Raw genomic sequence first — 21,700 nt, 5'->3', positions numbered from 1 at the left:
ATAAATAAATAAAATCTTTAAAAAAAAAATGGACTTTTTGGCCAACCCAATATTATTGATAGTATTGTTTCTTAAGGGTCCTCAAGTCCTCTACAAAAATTTATATATTGTTTTCATTTTAATGTTAATTTGGAAACATGCATATTTTCAATCATTTTGGATAATCACATATATCAAGTACTATCACTTGATTTCAGAGACCATATTGGTACTAGTATTACTTTAAATGTTTTGAGGACTAAAAACATAAGAAATCTAATATGCAAATGGTGAATAAAGGTCAAATGATATCCCAACACAATGTAGAAAGGTTTTGTAACAAAGAAAGAAAAGTGGTGGAAAAACTGGTACTTACAACATGACAAAACACTCTCAAAGAAACCAGTATTATATATTCATACTGATTGGTTGTTTGGCTTGAACAAAAAAGTCACAACAAATTCATGTTATGAAGTAAGTCTTATGAGTTCCATAGTTTTGTATTTAAAAATTTGTATTGGGCCCTGGCTAGCGTAGTTCAGTGGATTGAGCACGGGCCTTTGAACCAGACGATCACGGTTTGAGTCCCAGTCAGGGCACATGCCTGGGGTGCAGGCCAGTTCCCGGCAGGGGACACACCAGAGGCAACCATACATTGATATTTCTCTCCCTCTCTCCTTCCCTTCCCCTCTAAAAGATAAATAAAGTCTTTAAAAAAAATTGTATTGGTTTTACTGTTGCAGTAACAATTAAAGTGGGCCCCAAAGAGCCCAAAGAAGTCAATCATCTATGACAACCTTACAATTAAAAGACAGGCAGTGGGTTAATTTCAATATAAATTATTCCATGCCTTCATTTGGGAAGAAGAAAAAAAAGGATAAAGTTGGGACACATTAACCATTTCACGGAGCCCTATATGGTTCTACATAGGCTTGCTAAGATTCTGAAAGTTATTTTTCCAATAAAAGTCTAGCTCTACAATGTTCACTAAGATCCCTTATGTTTTAAAGTCATCACAGATAGTATAAATTTTAAATAAATGAATTTTTTCCATTAAAAATCTAACCATAGAGAAAAACATAGAAAAATACCCCAGATAATGTCCAATAGTTCAGAGGCCAGGTATTTATTTATCCAGTTTCTTTCTCTTCCTTCTCCCTACAAATTCCTAATAATTTCAAGGTCCATCAGTGTCTCCACAAAGCAGTATTATCTTATTTTTCTATGTATCAAACAACTTCTTTTAAAAGAATAAGAAAAAAGAAAGGTTAAGCAAGAGAAAGCATAGCAACTGACTTAACTTTGGAAACTACACTTATTTATCCTTGTTTCTCTACTCTAGAACCACACAAAATAAGTGAGTTGAATGAACCAACCAACTACAGTTCACAATATGCTTGAAATTAATGGTGAAAAGAACCTGCTGCATACTTGGCTCAATACCACACAATTAGCAAGTAACAAAACACATTCCAAAATGACATCACTTTCCCCCCTGACAACTCTTCAATCCTCCTTCATACTTAATAGTAGATTAAAGCAACTGAATTCAAACATGGGAGTAGAAAATTTTAAATGCCATTTTTACTTAATGAGATAATATATTCAATTTGAAAACTCCACAACATACCAGACTCCAAACTCCATATGGGATAATTAATTATCATTTCTAATTTTTACTAAAATTCTTACTTGATTGCTGTCTGATTTTCTTAACTCCTAAGCCAAATTATTTTGAGTCTTAAATCTGGAGTAGTGGGCCTTACACAGTAATTTTAAGAGAAAGAAAGGAGATTACATGGATTAAAAAAATAACGTAAGAATTTGAAGCATGTCCACTTGTATTATATACATTTTTCTAACAATTCAGTGATTTTTTAAATATTCTAACTTTTTTTGGCAAAAACAGGAAAGATCTGCTTTAGGTATAAGCAATCATCTTAGCATTATCTTAGATGATGTTAATTTCTCAATGGACAACTTATCTCAGTTTCTTACACTCCTTGTCCTTCACATCCATCCCATTTCTAGGACCAATTTCCATAGCAACATTCTAGACCTTACCATCACTAGAACTATTGTAGCAGTTTGATTAAAATTAAACATGTTGACCATAATTTTTTACAGCATTCTTTTAATTACTCACACTATGTGGCTATTCTACAACCTTTGCCTGTTTTCTTTTCTCTGCATTAGCACCCTCCAACTTTTATTTTTCTTCCCTAACAGCATGGTCCATCACTGGTCCATCGCTTTAATCAATCTCTTAGTAATAACCAAAAATCCTTTGCCCCATTGTTCTCTACATACAGCTCCCTGGCAAAACCACAACTCGGGAACAAATCCAGGATACCTAATCTATACCCACATTGCTCAGTGCTTACTGGAGAAAAATCCTCAAACCATAAATAATTTACATAAAAGAAAACACAGGGATAGGAAAGCACCACAACTTTCCCAAGGCTGCATGACTAGAAATACTAACCTAAGGAATCTGCCTCCAGAATTCATGCTAATCATTTTTATTCTATACAGTCTCTCTACTTCAATATCCCACAGGTACCACACACCAAACTGTCCATAACTGAGCCCATCCTTCCCCTCACAAAATTCCCCCTCCTTTATTTTTCTACAACTGCAACAGCACACCCAACCACTCAACTGCTCAAACCAAAAACCTGAGTACCATCCTTGATTCTTTCTTCCACCTCTTCGTGGATATCCAAGTTAATACTAATTTTACCTCCTAAATATCATTCAAATTTGACTTCTTTTATTCACTTCTATCACAGGTTTGCTCTTCTAATTTATAAAGTAGTGAAATAGCATCTTGCCTTCCTCCAAATTAATTCTCACGGGTGTTTTGAAAGACAGCTCTAGAGCTGTCTTCCCCCACCCGTGGAGAGGGGAAAAAAAGGCAAATATGGCAAAACATTAACAGCAGGTGAATATGTGAGAAGGGTATGGCCCTGACCAGTGTGGTTCAGTTGGCTGGGCATGGTCCCACAACCCGAAGGTCAATGGTACCATTCCCAGTCAGGGCTCATGCCTGGGTTGCCTGTTCAGTCCCTGGTCAGGGCCTTTCTCACAACAATGCTTCGCTATCCCTCTTTCTCTCTCCCTCCTCCTCTAAAAATAAATAAATAAAATCTCTTAAAAAGTATAATAGTAGTGCAGTGTAATGTTATTTTAACTTCACTATAAGTTGAAGGTTTTTTCCCAAAAATAAAGTTTAATTTTAAAAAATTCCCTACAATCTATTACTCTTATGAATAAAGAACCTTACATGCTTTGCTTTAGACCTAACTTACTCTCTGGCATCATCTCTTGTCCCACACCATTTACTCTAAAACCCAATGACATTAACTTTTTCCACCTTTTCACATGATTTTTATCCCACAAACCACTTTCCCTCTGAAGAAAACTTTTAGCTAGCTCCAAGTCTGGGTTGAGTATTCTCTCCTCTGTTCCTACTGAGCCCTTTACTACCCTTATCGTAACTTTAACCGTGCAGCACCGTAATCATTTCCTTTCCTGTCTCCCACTCATCTCCTTGAAGACAGGTACTACCCTGCAGATCTACCTTGCTCACCATGCCTCGCACAGAGTAAGCACTGTTATTTATTTGCCTGTTTTGATGTTTCTGTAACTTCTGCAAAGTTTTCTGTAATTTCTCCAGTGAACCTATCATCAAGCCTTTAACTAAGGCAGTACTCAACAGTACTTCTATTTCACTTGATTCCTCATTTACTTCCTCATTCTTAATCAGTAAAATAGCTTTATCATTTCTTCCATTGAAATGTCTCCTCAGCCTTTTCCTTGTTCTTATTCTGGGTCACCTATGCCTACTCCAACTCTAGTGTGGTACAGTGACTTCGTGGGGTACAATTCCATTTGAACATATGATTTATGGTTAAAAACAGTAACCTACAGAACAAAAAAATCAAACCACTTTGGATCAAGATTTAAGAACCCATAAATCCCCCTACACAGTTTCCACTCATATCTTCTATTATGTTCCCAATAAGAACCTTCTGCTCAATACAAATTAATTTAAGATATCCCTTACTTCATTCCAACTTTCTGGTTTTACTCAATCCATTTTGTTACCTGGAAAATATTCCCCACCATTTTAAAAATCCTAAATTCCCTTAAAAATATTTGCTTCTTAAAATCTTTCCATCTCTTTTCAAAATTCTAAACTTGGAATCAAAATTTAATATCAGAACCATTAGCAATTCACCAAATCTTTGCCTTGTGACATAGCTTCCTGTAAAGTCTTAAATATTCATGTGAATATTTTGTAAATAATAAATTATGATAATCTTCTATCTTATCTGTAAATGGGAGGGGAGAGCTTCTTTAAAGGCAAGGACTTCTTTGTTATTTGCCAGAGAACCAAAAACACTGCTTTGAACACAGCTAAGTATTCAATAATTATTTCAGCTAAGTATTCAATAATTATTGAAGAATTTCTATCCCATAAAGGTAGTTATCTGATTAAATAAAGATCATCTGGTTAAATCAAACAGCAGGAAGGAAATAAAAAATTGGTTCTAGAAACAGGTTAGCTATTTCTGGAAAAAAAAGAAAATCAAATTTAATTCTAGTCATTAGTGAACATTTCAAGGGGTCCTCTACATAAAAACAAGAATACTAATGAATTGTGTCTACTATTTGTATTGGACAATTTTTAGAAATCAAGTATGTTTTATCAAATAGATAATAATCTTGAGGACAAGCAAAAGAAAATTGTGCTAAAATATTTTACTAACAAGAATGAAAAACAACCATTACAGTAATAAAAAGGATATCAGCTTTAGCAAAGTCTCTTATCCCACACTGAGGTAATCCTGGTGTGTTCTGCATGTAGAAATCCAAGTAAAACCAATGGGCAAGTTCAATCTGAAAACACACTCGGATAGCATTGTCTCTTTCCTCGCTGGGAATATGCAAAATAAATCGGCTGTCCAAAACAAAAACAAATACAAATTATTTACAAACCATAACAATTTATTTTTACCTACTTAACTGCTTTATCCCTGACCCACCACCAAGAAATGGGACCAAGAGCACAATGCTGATCATAAAAGCAAAATTAAAATTTGGGGAAATTACTACACAGAAAATGACTCTGGGAAAGAAACGAAAAATAAAAGATACCTCAGAACTTTTTTAAGAGGCCACTTACCCTCTACCCACAAATACAGAGATAAACGTTAAGAGCTCACTAACAATGAACTAAAGGCGAATAACACAACTCTCACTAGGATTTCCTCCCATGTCTGGTAACATATTCTAAAAATATATGCAAATATATTCATGAAATCAAATAGAAAAGCTGTTAGATAGCTGCTTAATCTTCACATGTAAAGCATTTTTAAAAAAATATTAAAGAAATCAATTGTGCCCTGGCTGGTGTAGCTCAGTGGATTGAGCACAGGCCTGTGAACCACACGATCGCAGTTCGATTCCCAGTCAGTGCACATGCCTGCGTTGCAGGCTGGTTCCCTGCAGGCCAACTCCCAGCAGGGGACGCAGGAAAGGCAACCATACATTGATGTTTCTCTCCCTCTCTCCTTACCCTCTAAAGATAAATAAATAAAATTAAAAAAAAGAACTCAATATTGTTTCTCATTTATGAGCTATAAACGTCCCAGAGAGCCTTATCTGCAGAATCTGAGTTCAAACTAACTTTCATATATACTCACTTCAAAAATCCTAAATCATCTTTTCCAAGTACATTTGGGGAAGGGGACATATTTATTTTATAGAGTATATTATATGTATACATTTGATTAAGATAATGAACCGTGGCCCTGACCTGCATGGCTCAGTTGGCTGAGCATCATCCTGCAAAAGCAAAAGGTCGCTGGTTCAATTTCCAGTCAGGGCACATGCCTGAGCTGCAGACTAGTCCCAAGTGTGTGAGAGGCAACACATCACTGTTTCTCTCACACATTAATGTTTCTCTCCCTCTCTACCCCTCTCTCTAAAAATAAATAAAACCTTTTTTCAAAAAAAATAATGAACATTTTTGTGCACCAAACAAGTCAGAATTTATAAATCTAAATGATTGGGATTTACAGCATTCATTAAGCAACCACAAATTGCTTCTTCTACTGCACAGTACTTTTTCTTTTTATTTTTATTTTAGAGGGGAAGGGAGGGAGAGAAACATCAACTAGTTGCCCTCCATACGTGCCCTGCCTGGGGACCAAACCTGCAACCAAGACTTGTGCCCTGACCAGAATCAAACCAGCAACCTTTCAGTTTGAGAGACAATGTCCAACCAATTGAGACATGCCAGCCAGGGCCCACTGCACAGTATTTTTGATATTCCTTTGTTCTAGTGATCTCAGAAAACAGACTGAACTATATAACATAAATCCATTGGTTTTTTAGAGTCACTTTTAAAAATTAAGAACAGTAGCACCCCCCCCCCACCAAAAAACATTATCACCCAGTTAGATCACTTTTATTATTCACTGCTCATGGTGCTTACACATTCTTGGCTGGTTCCAAGTTTCAAATCAAATTTCAAAAAATATTTTTAAATTACAAAAACAGTGTAACATTCTGATAGGGAAAGTAATAAGTAAATGATAGGACAAGTATGTACAATAATCTACATTTCAATATGAAAAAAACTATGTGGAAATAGTTCTTAAACTGCACATATACTAAGAACAAAATGTGTAATATGCAACGGCATTATCTAAGATATAAAATCTGAACTCTTCTACATGGCATTTGAGATCTGGTCACTGCTCTCCTACACAATCTTTTTTTTCTTTTTTAAGATTTTATTTATTTATCTTTAGAGGGGAAGGGGAGGAGAGAAGGAGAGAAATATCAATCTATGGTTGCCTCTCGTGAGTCCCCTGCTGGGAACTGACCTGCAACCCAGGCATGTGCCCTGACTGGGAATCGAACCACAATCACCCGGTTCGTAGGCTCGCACTCAATCCACTGAGCTACACCGGCCCGGGCTCTACACAATCTTTTGTATCACTCTAAGATTATATACTCTCAGACTCCCACTTCATTACAGCAATTATCTGATTTTTACCCTTATCCACAAACCCCCCCAAATTAGCACACTAGGATAAGTACAACACCACTGCATGTTTTTGTTCCCACAATCTAGCAAATTGTCTGACATATACTGATGGTGACATACCAATAGTTATAATTTATCTTTTAACTGTTTGCATAGGTTCCTATTCCTGATATGGAGCAAGCACACTCTACTTTGTCCCTCTCATAAAATGCAGCTAAAGCCCTGGCTGGTGTAGCTCAGGGGATTGAGCGTAGGCCTACGAACCAAAGGATCGAGGTTCAATTCCCAGTCAGGGCACATGCCTGGGTTGCAGGCCAGTTCCCGGCAGGGGATGCACGAGGGGCAACCATACATTGATATTTCTCTCCCTCTCTCCTTCCCTTCCCCTCTAAAGATAAATAAATAAAAATTTTTTAAGAATGCACCTAAAAAACCTGGACAAAATGCATGGAGCAGCTATTTGAGAACTGTGAAAAGTAAACATTAACAGAAAGACTATAGAAAAGTGCCAATATTCAAAGTGAATTTATCATTTTCCATCCTCTAGCATGGATTGGGGGTTAGGGCACCAGCAGATACAGAGAACTCCAGAAGCCTTCTAGTTCTGCCTCAAGGATTAAGAAAGGAGTCTAAAAGGGTCTCCTAATCCCTGGGGAAATTCCCATAGGGGAAAGACCATAGGGGAAATTCCCCCCTTCTTTCCTCCATTCTCTCATGTTCCAACACCCCAAGCAATATAATCGTGGTCACAAAAGTGACAGCAAAAGGGACTGTAACAGGGACCCATAAAGTCTAAAACCGAGGGACAGGAATCTTCATCTTAGATGGCAAGAGCTGCGTGGCCCCAAGAGAGTAAACCTCCACTGCTTTTCTTTTTTTTTTCTTCTACTTTTTTTAAAAATATATTTTATTGATTATACCATTACAGTTGTTCTATTTCCCCCTTCATTCCCCTCCACCCGCACACTCCCTCCCCCACCATTCTCCCCCCCCCTTAGTTTATAACCACGTGTCTCAAGTTCTTTGGATTCTATATTTCCCCCACTATTCTCACCCTCCCCCCTATCTATTTTCTACCTAACATCTATGCTATTTTCTGTGCCTTCTCCCCCCTTCTCCTCCTCCCACCCCCCTGTTTCTAACCCTCCATGTGGTCTTCATTTCTATGGTTCCACTCCTGATCTAGCTGTCCTCTTGGTTTGCTTTTGTTTTAGGTGTGGTTGTTAATAACTGTGTGTTTGCTGTCCTTTCACTGTTCATATTTTTCATCTTCTTTTTCTTATATAAGTCCCTTTAGCATTTCATATAATAAGGGCTTGGTGATGATGAACTCCTTGAACTTGACCTTATCTGAGAAGCACTTTATCTGTCCTTCCATTCTAAATGAAAGTTTTGCTGGATAAAGCAATCTTGGCTGTAGGTCTTTGGATTTCATGACTTGGAATACTTCTTTCCAGCCCCTTCTTGCCTGTAAGGTCTCTTTTGAGAAATCCGCTGACAGTCTGATGGGTACTCCTTTGTAGGTGACTGTCCCCTTATCCCTTGATGCTTCTAGGATTCTCTCCTTCATTTTAGTCTTGGCTAATGTAATTATGATGTGCCTTGGTGTGTTCCTCCTTGGGTCCAACTTCTTTGGCACTCTCTGAGCTTCCTGGATTTCCTGGAAGTCTATTTCCTTTGCCAGACTGGGGAAGTTCTCCTTTATTATTTGTTCAAATACATTTTCCACTCGTGGCTGTTTCTTTCCCCCTTCTGGTACCCCTATAATCTGGATGTTGGAATGTTTAAAGCTGTCCTGGAGGTTCCTAAGCCTCTCCTCATTGTTTTGAATTCTCATTTCTTCATTCCTTTCTGGTCGGATGTTTCGTTCTTCCTCTGGTCCATTCCATTGATTTGAGTCCCAGTTTCCTTTCCATCACTATTGGTTTCCTGGACATCTCCCTTCATTTCAATTAGTTTAGCCTTCATATGTTCCTCTAATCTGTGGCTGTAATCTACCAATTCTGTGAGCATCCTGATAAAGAGTGTCTTAAATTGGGCTTCTGAGAGGCTGGCAATCTGTTGGTTGCTTAGAGTTATTGGCTCTGGGACTTTGAGTTCTTCTTGCGCCATCTTTTGGGCTGTTTGTGCCTGTTAAGCAGCAGGATCAGAGCCCTAGGTTTTCAGGTGCCCAGAGCAGGGCAACTAAGTCGCTGGGTTGTGACGCTGTATGTGGGGGCGGGGTCAAAGAGGGACAATGGCTTCCCTCTGCCACCTGCTGCCGCGACCCCCACCGGCACCGCAGCCACCACCGGCACCAGGCCCACGCGTTTTGTTCCACTGCACTCGAGTGTGCCACCGCTGTCAGCCCTTCACCACTGGGTTCGCCCCCTGGGGCCTGTGTGGTCCGTCTCACTGTGCGCGAATGTGCGACCTTGGTCAGTCTGCCCCGCACCCCGCCTGCGCTCCTAGGTCTGTCCTGCCCGACCCTGCTCCGCTGCTGGTTCCCCCTCTCTTACCGTTCCCATTGAACGGTTCGTAGCTGTCGGACTTCCGTATAATTCCGTTTTCTGGTCTTTGGGTGTGTCCTAGTTCTCCAAAACTTTTGTTGTAGTCAAACTTGGTTGTGGGAGAAGGCACAGTGTTTCCACCTATGCCTCCATCTTGGCGGAAGTCCTCTGCTTTTCTTCTTTTATCCTCCAGTCACTTGGTCCCAGACATGGGGAGAGACACATCAAGTATACGGCAGAGTGTCTTTTTGGCCATAGGACTGAATAGGAGAGATCCAAGGAATTGATAAAGTAGCAAGGAGATAGCAGAGGAGAAAGAAGTCAAGAAAATGGCCCTGTGAGATTGTTCATGAACTGGACTTTAACCCCAAGCTGCATTAGAAAAAGACAGACCACTGCCCAAGTCTCAGACAGGCCACTAGGTGGTGCGCACAGCTACAGGAAAAACAGCACTGCAAAAAAACTAGCTTTGTTTTATCTCATTTTATTTAAATTACTTACCTACCTCCATGTTAAAAACAAAGACAAAAAAAACCTACATGGTGTTTCTTATTTTTCAGTTTATTTTTTCATTTTCTATTTCCATAATGGAAGATGAGGAAGTACTATTTCTGGTCACATTCTACACCCTTCTCATTTCTCCATCCTCCCACTAAAATTATGATAGTTTTGTTAGTTTGTCAACTTCAGCACAATAAACATTCTGAAGCAGATAATTTATGTTGAAAAGAGTTGTCCTCTGTACTATAGGATATTCAGTGGCATCCCTAGCCTCTACCTATTGGCTATCAATAGCACTGCCCACCAAGCTGTGACAATCAAAAACCTCTCCAGATCTTAAGGAAAGAAAAATCACTCCCAGTTGATAACCACAGTGTTAAATTACCATTCTGACATTACCATTACCATAGTAATGTCTTCACATTACTATGACTGTAAATACAATTCACAAGGAAGTTGTGAGGTAACAAGCTATGACTATTTCTCCTTTACTTCACAATCCTTTGTTCTCCCCACAATTAATAAAGGTCTAGTGATTGCCTTTGCATTTCTCTACATTTGTCACTAATTCAGCCTTCCACTAGTTTGCTAATTTTTTCCCTCAAGACGTAAATTCAGATGGATCAGTTTCATTTTGAAGACTATCCTTGTGCCTTCTGATCTGTACCAATCTCAGCTGGTTGTCGTTTATCCCTGATACACATCCGTTATCTTATGCTGTCCTTTCACTAGCATCCTGTGGTTACCACACCTCGACCCTATATTAAAGCTCATGTTTCTTGTAACCTGCTGAGATACTGTACATCTGAAAATATCTTTATGCTCACACTTGATAATTTGGCTGGGTAAAGAATACCAGGTTGAAGATCACTTTCCTTCAAAATTTTGAAGACAGTACTCTTTCCTACCAGCCTCCAATTCTGACATTAAAAAGACTGAAGCCACTGCAATTCCTAGTCCTTTGCATGACCTGATCTTTCCGTCTAGATCAGGGATGTCCAACCCATGGCCCAAGGATGGCTATGAATGCAGGCCAACACAAAATCATAAATTTACTTAAAGCATTACTTAGTTTTATTACTAAGTTATATACTAATACATATATTATTTATATATGTAAATTTTCTATATTAATGATCACAAACTTGGGACCTGCTCGACAACTGTAAAAGATTATCAAAAGGCCCGCTACATAATTAGGGTTATTATGTGAGGACCTTTTTGCTTATCTGTGGTGGTCAATACTACAAAAATTATGCATGGACTTTTTTTGTTCATCAGTGTTTTTTTAAAATATTTTATTTATTTATTTTCAGAAAGAGGGTTAGAGAAGGAGAGAGGGAGAGAAACATCAATGTGTGGTTGCCTCTCATGTGTCCCCCACCGGGAACTGGCCTGCAACCCAGGCATGTGCCCTGACTGGGAATCGAACCTCGATCCTTTGGTTCGTAGGCCTACGCTCAATCCACCGAGCCACACCAGCCAGGGCAACAGTGTTCTTCAGTTTTCATTACTGTTTGTATATTTAATGCGTGGCCTAGAGACACCAAAAGGCTGGACACTCCTGGTCTAAAGTTCTTGGTTCTTCCTTCTGTCCCCAGTGTTCTGAAATTTCTTAGTATCTATTTTTACTCACTGCACCAGCTATTCAATGATTTTACCTATTTGGAAACTCCTTCAGTGCTGAAGGACCTCATGGACTGACCCTCTTATGATTCTTTACCTTTCTCTGATTTCAAGCTGCCCCCTCCCTGGCTTTCTGGGAAATGCTCTTATAAGCCATCTATTGAGGTTTGGGTTCCTGCTTCTCATATCTTCTCATATATTTAATTTCCAAGTGCTTTTTGATTGTTTAAATTATGCCTTTATAGATTATCTTGTTGTTTCATGGTTGTAAAAATCTCTAAGGTGATAAATGTTTTTTTTTTTTAAGTTCTCTTCTACCAGCATAGTTCAAGACCCTTCCCAATAGCTTTTTTTTCCAATTAGCTTTAAGGTTTATCTTTCATGTTAAGAGACCTACATCGGATGTTCATAGTCAAGTGTGACAGACCACACAAAGTTATTTAGAAAGGTTGCCAAAGTGTGAGGCGCCATTTAAGGTGATCGGGCTTAGCCATTTTATTGAGGAACCTCCAACGCAGTCACTATCTTTAGGTCTTTCCTCATAGGGCTAGTCAGATGCCTGGAGAAGAACCTTCTAACCTGCTACCTGTAGAGTCAAGTCCAGGCAGTCACATTCTGCAAGCTGAGCTGGGGAAAGGGGCCAAGGGTTTTCAGTATGTATACAGGATATATAAATTCGCTTCGGCTGTTTTTCAGTGTTCTCTTATTCTGGAGTACACTGACACTACTACAGTCATCCCTCTTTCTGGTCTATCATGTCTGCTAAGCCACATTCCATTTTCCCTTCTGCTTTACAGTTTCCAAATGTTGTCGCTCATCTCTTCACCCAATCTTCCTTTCCTAGTGTGCTTACACATTTAAAAAACAAAACAAAAAACTTTACTCTTTTAGTCCGTGTTCAGTCTACTATCTTTAACTAGAAATTCCCACTTCAATAAACTTATAGAAGATCCTAAACACAACCTAAAAAGTAGTAAGAAAAAGCCTAAGACAAAAGAGAAATCCAATCCCAACCCAGAAAAGCACCAAGTGAAGAAAGGTAAGCTAGAGGATGAGAATAAGAAATAGGACTAAAGGCGGGGAGGATGGGGGGTGGATGGCAAGATCTATTTATGTAACAGAGAAATGTCTACATCTTTCACTCCTTTGACAGAAGTTTCTTCTACAAAACAATGGGGGAAGGGGGGACTAAACCAGAGGCTCTTTTCTAACTTTAACAGATAGGTTCGGGTATTGGCACCTCAAAACAAAACTGCCACACAATGGTTCCCAGGAGTCCTCCAGTACAAAAGGCAGCTTTGTATCTACTCACATAACAGGATAACAGGAGAAGCCAATATCCATAAGCCCTTTACAGCCTCACCTTAAGTATAAAAATGCAACCAAGAATCACTCAACATCTTAGGGAAAACTGGAGTATGACAAAGAAAAATTAAATAAATTCAAAAACTGGTCCTGAAGGAAAGACAATGCTGAGGATATCTCTTAGAACCTTGGTACTCAGTGTGGATCCTGGACCAGGTGGCAGCATGAGTGTGAGAAGAGAAACACATTTTAGTCATAAAAATGACTAAATGAAAACATTTACTTCCTAATGACCTCCCTCAAAGGAAATTATTTTAGAATTGTGCACCAGCAAAACAAAAATGAAAACCAAGATAGCATATACATGAGCTTCAAGAGAGAACAGAGACAACCTGGGAGAGCTGTGATAGGTAATTCTAACACACCAGTTGTTTGGTAAGTCCAGATTGGACAAGGAGAGTGAAGATCTTCATGAGGGTACTTTCAAGAAAAAAAAAATCTGTAGAACTGATGGTATGATTGAGGATGCGACTGAGGATATAATAAAGGAGCAGATCGAGGAAGGGAGAAAGACAGTTAAATACCAGTTAAAAACTGGGTATTTACATGATTGTCTAACCAACTATGCTGGACATCTAACACCAGTACAGAATAATAATAATAATGAATAATTACAGTAAACTGTAATTGAAGAATAAAAATTTTAAAAATCTCTAGATATACTGGAGAAGAGGGGTAGATATACAATAGAACCATGGTCCACATGTGAAGCAAAACACCAAAATCAGAACAGAAAGACAATAGAAAAAACAAAGCATTTGAAGAATACCTAGAAGAAATCAAGAAATAATCTTTCTCAAGGGGGAAAAAAAACCCCAGACTTCCCGCCAAGATGGAGGCATAGGTAGACACACTGTGCCTCCTTGTACCACCAAAAGAAGGACAACAAGTATTTAAAACAAAACACCAGAACTGACAGAAAATCGAACTCTATGGAAGTCCAACAACCAAGGACTTAAGACACATTCATCCAGACTGGTAGGAGGGGTTTAGTCGGGCAGCCGGGTGGAGAAGACTCGATCAAGGGGGCAGCTGGTGGACCCAGCAAGGCAGTAGATTGTGGAGCAGGAAGCGAAAGGCTGCAACTGTCTGGGAAGGCTGCGGCGGCGGCGGTAGAGCAGGCGGTCCCCCATTCAGGCACTGATAGACCAGAGGAACAAAGCAGGAAGGAGACCACACAACCTAGGGTCCCAGCTCGGGGAAATAAAGCCTCAAACCACTGACTGAAAACATCTGTGGGGGTTGAGGCAGCAGGAGGATAAATTCCCAGCCTCACAGGAGAGTTCATTAGAGAAACCCAAAGGGTCCTAGAACATACACAAACCCACACCCACTGGGGAATCAGCACCACAGGGCCCAATTTGCTTCTGGGGAGCAGGGGAAGTGACTGAAAAGCGGCAGACAGCAGAGCAAGTGTCACTGTTCCCTCTCAGACCACTCCCTCACAAACAGCACCACAACCCAGCCATGTGGGTTGCCCCAGCCTGGTGAACAAACACCTAAGGCTCCCGCCCCACTACCTAACAGGAACATCAAGACCCAAAAATGGCCCAAACAAAAGAGCAGATCAAAGCTCCAAAAAAAAAAAAAAAAAAAATACAACTAACCAACAAAGAAATAGCCAACCTGTCAGATGCAAACTTTGAAACACTGGTAATCAGGATGCTCATAGAATTGGCTGAATCTGGTTGCAAATTAGATGAAAAAATGAAGGCTATGCTAAGTGAAATAAAGGAAAATTCACAGAGAACCAATAGTAATGGGAAGGAAACTGGGACTCAAATCAATGGTGTGGACCAGAAGGAAGAAACAACAGAACAGAAAAGAATGAAGAAACAAGAATTCAAAACAATGATAAGAGGCTTAGGAACCTCCAGGACACCGTTTAAACGTTCCGACATCCAAATTATGGAAGAAGAGGAAGAGCAACAAATTGAAAACTTACCCAAACAAATAACAAAGGAGAACTTCCCCAATCTGACAAAGGAAATAGACTTCTAGGAAGTTCAGGAAGCTCAGAGAGTCCCAAAGAAGTTGGGCCCAAGGAGAAACACACCTAGGCACATCATAATTACATTAGCCAAGATTAAAATGAAGGAGAGAATCCTAGAAGCAGCAAGAGATAAGGAGACAGTTACCTACAAAGGAGTGCCCATCAGACTGTCAGCTGACTTCTCAAAAGAGACCGCAAGAAGGGGCTGGAAAAAAAGTATTCAAAGTCATGAAAGGCAAGGACCTACATCCAAGCTTGCTCTATCCACCAAAGCTTTCATTTAGAATGGAAGGACAGATAAAGAGCTTCTCAGATAAGGTCAAGTTAATAAAGGAGATCATCATCACCAAGCACTTATTATATTAAATGTTAAAGGGACTTATATAAGAAATAGAAGATAAAAAATTATGAAAAAAATGAACAATAAAATGACAGCAAACTCATAATTATTAACAACCACACCTAAAACAAAAACAAAAAACCAACCAAACAACTAGAACAAGAACAGAAACACAGAAATGGAGATCACATGGAGGGTTATCAACAGGAGAGTGAGAGGGGCAGGGGGGAGGGACAGAGAGTAAGTAGCATTAAGTAGCATAGATGGTAAATAGAAAACAGGGGGAGGGCAAGAACAGTATGAGAAATACAGAAGCTAAAGAACTTGTAACACATGGACATGAACTAAAGGGGGGAATGTGGGTGGCAGAGGGTATGCATGGTGGAGGGGAGTGAAGGGGAAAAATGGGACAACTGTAATAGCATAATCAACAAAATATATCTTTAAAAAAACCTAAATGGCAATTCATCTGGACAATTTCTTTCAAGATCCTTACCAAGGTAACTGGACTGACTGAAAAGATACAAAACAAAACAAGGTATCCTAATGGAAAAGAAACAAGATCCTAGCCATTGAGACTTGCCTCTACTGTGAAAAATATGTACATAGTTATACTGTATAACAAATGGTACTTATTATTACTATTGAGCTTTTGCAATCAACAAATAGTAAAACAGACATATAGTTATAAAATGAAATGTAAATATTATTGTTTCTTACATATTTATTTTAGGTTCACCTGGATAAAAGCTAAAGGAAAGGGTAAGAAAGAAACGGAAGAAAAGATAGGGTAGTAATTGCCTCACCCTATCAATTAAAGACTGAAGAGTCACTGTAAGTTCATAGGTCAGAAATATAATTTTAAGTATATAAAGTTACAAAGGTAAACAATGAAATAATTTTAAAATGATACAAATATGTGGGAAGTAGGCCAAGGTCAACAGTATGTGTAGTAAACTAAATCCTCACCTAATATCTACCAAACTAAATCCTCAATCTAAAGTTGGTAAAACAAGAATTTGGTGCAAGTATTTTTTAAAATATTCAAGTACTCACCAGAATTCAACACAAAACAAGTAACACACTGGAAAACAGAACTGGGATAGAAAGGAGTAGATCAGGAGAGTAATACTTTTCATTTATAAATTCTCCCAGAATGTTTGATTTTTTAAAAAAACCTTATACGTGAGTACATCTTAATAGTTAAAAGCTGACTTTAAGAAATTTTAAAAGAAAAAGGGAATTTTGATACATGAAAATCACTCTTCAATGCTTGCATTCTGTGCATATTTAACTGTTTTTAAAGATTTAAAAGTATGTGTGTGTATATATACGGATATGTACACAGTAATAAAACACTTTCCACAATACTTAGTTATGGGAAAATTTCTCCATATCACAATATCTTCTTTTCAATGTTCCCAAAATAGAAAAAATATTAGAACAATGACTGCAATTACTGCAAAAAATGTTTCAGTAGAAATGACCACTAAAATGGTAAGTTGAAGATGAGCACAAATTACTTAATTAACTTATGTAATCACCAAAATTACATCAACATTTGTTGCCAGAAAATACCTCTTTTAACAATAACCTCACCATTTAATTCTTACAGGCAAAGAAAAAGAAAGAAAGAAAGAAAGAAAGAAAGAAAGAAAGAAAGAAAGAAAGAAAGAAAGAAAGAAACTTTCCAATTCTTTAATTTGCTAATTTAAATAGTGCTGAAAAACTCCGTTTGACTTTTAATGTCAAAAATCCTGGTGTACCAGCCCTGGCTGGTGTGGCTCAGTGGATTGAGCACCAGCCTGTACACCAAAGGGTTGCTGATTTGATTCCTAGTCAGGGCACATACATGCCTGGGTTGCAGACCAAGTCCCCAGTGGGGGGCACTTGACAGGCAACCACACAATGATGTTTCTCTCCCTCTCCCCCTTCCTTCCTCTATACAGAAATAAATAAAATCTTAAAAAAAAAAATCAGGGCATACCAAAGACAAACATCTCCATAAAAAGGGTGCCAATTTCCTTTTTTATATACACATATGTTTTATTATAAAGCAATTTTTGCTCACTAGAACATTTTTAGACAAGAGCATTCCCCTCCTCTCCTCTAATTCTAATCCACCCAGAGTAACCAATATTATGGGTGGATGTACAGTTGACCCTTGAAAAATATGGGTTTGTACTGCACAGATCCACTCATATGTGGATTTTTTTCAATAAATACTGCAAATATATTTTCCCTTCCCTAAGATTTTCTTAACATTTTTTTCTCCAGCTACTTTACTGTATATAATACATATAGCTTACAAAATATGTGTTAACCCTTTATGTTATCAGCAGTGCTTCTACAAAACCTAACTACTTGTAGTTAGGTTTTTGGGAATCAAGTTACATGCAGGAAGGAGAGTTTTATGAGGATTTTTGACTGCACAGGGATTCATTATTTCATTTCTCTTGTGCATCCACACATACAAAATATTTTAAAATCTCTTTCAAAAACAGGTGTCAAATGACTAAGTATTACATCACACTCAGTAGACTGTATACAACTTTTCAAGACACATTTTCCCTCAGTTTACTATCTGCTAAGTTTCTTAGGAATTTCTAATGGCTACACAGTATCTCAGTAAATGAAATGTTGCATATTGAACCATTTGAAAAATAACAATGGATGTCTTAGGTTATAAGCAGTCTAATGGTTACAAAGTTACATCTTGAAAATTTAAGTCTCTTGTTCTGATTTTTTCACATCAAAATCAATCTCAAGTTTTCATTTTCTTCAAAACTTACTACTATTTGGTCAATAACTGAAGATAAGCAGGGATATATACTTTATCAAAAATCAAATTTTAAAAACCTTTTCAAAAAACTAGTAAGAAGAAATGGGGAAAATATAAAGGGAGTGAAAACAAGAGTCAAGACCAAACTCATAAATCAAGAGGTGCTTAAAAGACCAAGTACAGAAAAATTAACCTTTTTCAAACTAAGCTTCATTTTCCTAGAAATTAAACAAATTCTAAGTCCAGAAAACTTTCTGAAAAGAAAACCCATAATCAAAAGCCTAAATTGTTAACATTAAAAATCTCTAATACAACAGATATTATAAATATTAACTCAAAAACAGCTTAGTTTTCAAAACTTGAAGTTTTAAAAACTGGTTTACCTAGTCCTAATTTTATTACTATTTTTTAATCCTCACCTGAGGATTTGTTTAAAAAGATTTTATTCATTTATTTTTTAGAGAGGGGAAGGGAGAGAGAAAGAGGAGAGAAACATCAATTCGTGGTTGCCTCTGGCATGCCCCCAACTGGGGACCTGGCCCACAACCCAGGCATGTGCCCTAAACTGGGAATCAAACAGGCAACCCTTTGGTTCACAGGCCTGCACTCAATACACTGAGTCATACCAACCAGGGCCCAGGAAAAAAAATTTTTTGAGAGAGAAATACGTCAGTGTGAGAAATATCTAACAGCTGCCTCCTGTACACATTCTTACTGGGGATTGAACCTGCAACCTTTTAGTGTACCGGATGACATTCCAACCAACCAAGCCACATGGCCAGGGCTGGTAGCCCTAATTTTAGAACACATCATTCTCATTTAAACAGCCAGTACTTAATAATTGAAAAAAAGAAAATTCTTAAAGGGAAAAAATGTCCCTCTATTCCAAAAGATTTGTATAAATAGCTTTTAAAACACTCACTGGAAAACCAAGAAAGAATCTAAACACTCAAGAGATGTTTAACACAGTGTTTACAATCATTTTGTGAGTAAACAGGTTCCACAGATAAAATTGATCACCTTCATAATGGTTGCTATTTCTCTAAATGGTGTAGTCCTCCATAATATACAAAATAAATCCAATACTAGTGAGGAGATAAATTTAGATGCCCATAAAAAAGGATAGTTACCCACCCTTTTTCTAAATAAACCTGTATCATTATTAATCCATACATAATTATTGTTCACCTTTCCAAATACTCATCTTTATCTTTCTAACTATAAACACACATCCTTTAAAAAAATCTTGAAAACATGAATAAAAAATAAAAAATCAGAATCCCACTTTTAGCACATGTTCTATAGATATCAAAATTTTTTTTCTTACAAAATTGGGGAGCACAAAATGTGCCTTTTAAGTGGTTCATCCGAATCTACTACATTCCAAAAATTATCATCATACCATCATCAAAGAAATAGTGACAGTACTTCTTAGTAGTTGCCAAATTATTCTATTTACTTATTTACATATAGCTTTCTTTTGTGGGGCTTAAAATATTAGGCTTGACTTTCCATTGCATCCACCTGGTGTAAAAGGACAAGCACAAGCATCATAAAGGCCTATTTCAAATCTTGATTTTCTGAAACAGGATGAATGTGATCTCGTGTAAATTACAACCACCCTGTCAGATGAAAATGGAAATAGCTGCACCTACCAAATAGGGCTGTTTTGAGGATTATATACAATATGTAAAGGAAGGACTCAGTGCCTAGCACCCACGAGTAATTCCATAAATATTAGTTCTTTCCTATTTAAAAAAAAAGTGTGAATGTGACACAACTATTAAGTCAGGCCTGTAGACATAAATACAGTAATGACCATTGGAACGGAGCTTTTCATCAGAGTTTTAACTCACTTGTAATTTAAATTACTCCACAACCACTTACACCTGACAAGTCAGGGTAGCAATGAACCAAAATTTTTCCTCGGGGACGGGGAGATATATTTTTTAAGTTCACTTTACACGTTTGGCTCTCTGATATCCTAGCTGTCGAAGGGGACAAGAGGGAAGACTGAAGACAACTCATCTTGTGAAAGTATACCTAGCGTTACAACCCTGAGGTCAAGAACTTCCCCTAGTTAGTGCGGATCGTGACGCCCTGACCGGTGTGGCCCGGCGGCTGGACGTCCCGCCCCACAGCAAAGGTCGCGGGTGGATTCCCCAGCGTGCGCACCGGGGTGGCGGTTCCGGCCCAGCAGGGGCGCGGACCGGAGACGCCGATAGATGTTTCTCTCCCTTTCGCTCTCTCCCCCTCCCCCTCTACCAAAAAGATTGATTTTGATGTGAAAAATAAGTACACAAATTTTAAAAAAATAAAAGGATAATTAGGAGAGGCAAAGGAAACCAGCTCTAGGCTTTGCTTTCCCCTTCCGATGATAAGTTTGGGGATGAACATGCCAGTAATTCTTTATACCAATTTACAGAAAAAAATGCTACGGGGAAAACGGTAAGTTTGAAAGCTGCTCCCTGCGGAGTTCCGGGGACCTGGATTTTAAGATTTAAAACCTTGAGTCTTTCGACAGAATTGGGAAATGAGACGGAGGGAAGCGAGCGAAGACGGTCTGTAAAGTCTGAGGCCGAAAATGCAACGAGGGGGAGGGGCAGCCAAAAAAACGCTACGACCCAGGCTCCGGAGCGGCGGCTTCGCTCGAGGGAAAGCAAAAATAATTGGGAATGAAGAAAATGAGGAAATCCCGGGACTCCCCGAAGACGCAGGGACGGGGTCGTGAGAAACAGGGAGGCTGTGGCGGAAAAAGAGGAAGGGTGTCCGAGAGAAGGGTCCCCCAGGGAAAGGGAGCGGCGGCGGGACCGGAAAGCCAAGACAAGGATGTGGGCGGGGGGAGGACGCGGAGAGGCCTCTGCAGTCCTCAAATCGGAGGAAAAAGGAGCACGGGGACCAAACGGGGCCGGGACAGCGCGGTGCGCCGCGGTACCTGCAGAGATCGTCCAGGACGCTGCCGGGAATCTCCACCCGTTTGGTCTCCATGATGAGGACCCACAGCAGGAGCAGTGCATCCCGGCTCAGCGCGCCGGGGACCCAGAGTACGGCACGAAGACTCCGGCTCGCCGGAGAGCGGGCTGCAGCGGCGGCTGCGCTAACGAGCAAGAGAGGGGGAAGGGGTGAGACCTGCTCACTTCCGTCCTACACCCTCAGCCCAGGACCCCCGAGGCTGGGCCGAGGTATGGGGCGGAGCCCCGGCAGTTACGCCCCGGTTCTACTTGAACGGCCCAATGGGAAGCTGGAGAATCGGGAGCCTGGGCGCGTAAGCCAATGAGACTTTTTCTTATTGGTCCGTTTCCCAAGTCGTCCTCAAGCTCCTCAATTGCTACTTAGAAAACCAACTTCCCGCCGCCTTTTACTGTGCCTTGAAGGGGATATGCGCAGGCGCACCTTGCATTTGCTACACTACGAGGAAGTCTAGAGGGCTCTGGTCTTTACACCCCTAGGCTAACAGCAGTACTTGGGCGTAGTCTGCTTGTCTTCTTCGTGATTGAGTTGGCTTCTACTTTGCAAGGCAGACCCTACGGGTGCATTCAGCTCTGCTCGAGTGTGCATTCAC

At 39.2% G+C, this 21,700-nt stretch overlaps 1 protein-coding gene across 1 annotated transcript in view; it reads right to left on the bottom strand.

Annotated features, from left to right (window-relative positions):
* The window catches only part of DCP2 (decapping mRNA 2), a 64,954-nt gene extending 43,609 nt beyond the window's left edge, over positions 1 to 21,345 (bottom strand). The window contains exons 1-2 of the mRNA XM_037032460.1: positions 21,074 to 21,345; positions 4,794 to 4,945 (exon numbers count right to left, since the gene is read on the bottom strand). Coding sequence (XP_036888355.1) covers positions 4,794 to 4,945; positions 21,074 to 21,126 — 205 coding nt within the window. The 5' untranslated portion in view covers positions 21,127 to 21,345. The remainder of the gene's footprint in view (positions 1 to 4,793; positions 4,946 to 21,073) is intronic.
* Between the last annotated feature and the right edge of the window lie 355 nt (positions 21,346 to 21,700).

The sequence above is a fragment of the Sturnira hondurensis genome, unplaced genomic scaffold (assembly GCF_014824575.4).
Source record: "Sturnira hondurensis isolate 20B ecotype Veracruz unplaced genomic scaffold, ASM1482457v3 Scaffold0021354, whole genome shotgun sequence".
Lineage (NCBI taxonomy): Eukaryota > Metazoa > Chordata > Mammalia > Chiroptera > Phyllostomidae > Sturnira > Sturnira hondurensis.
The sequence above is the reverse complement of the archived record's forward strand: the minus strand, read 5'-3'. Positions and strand labels throughout refer to the sequence as shown.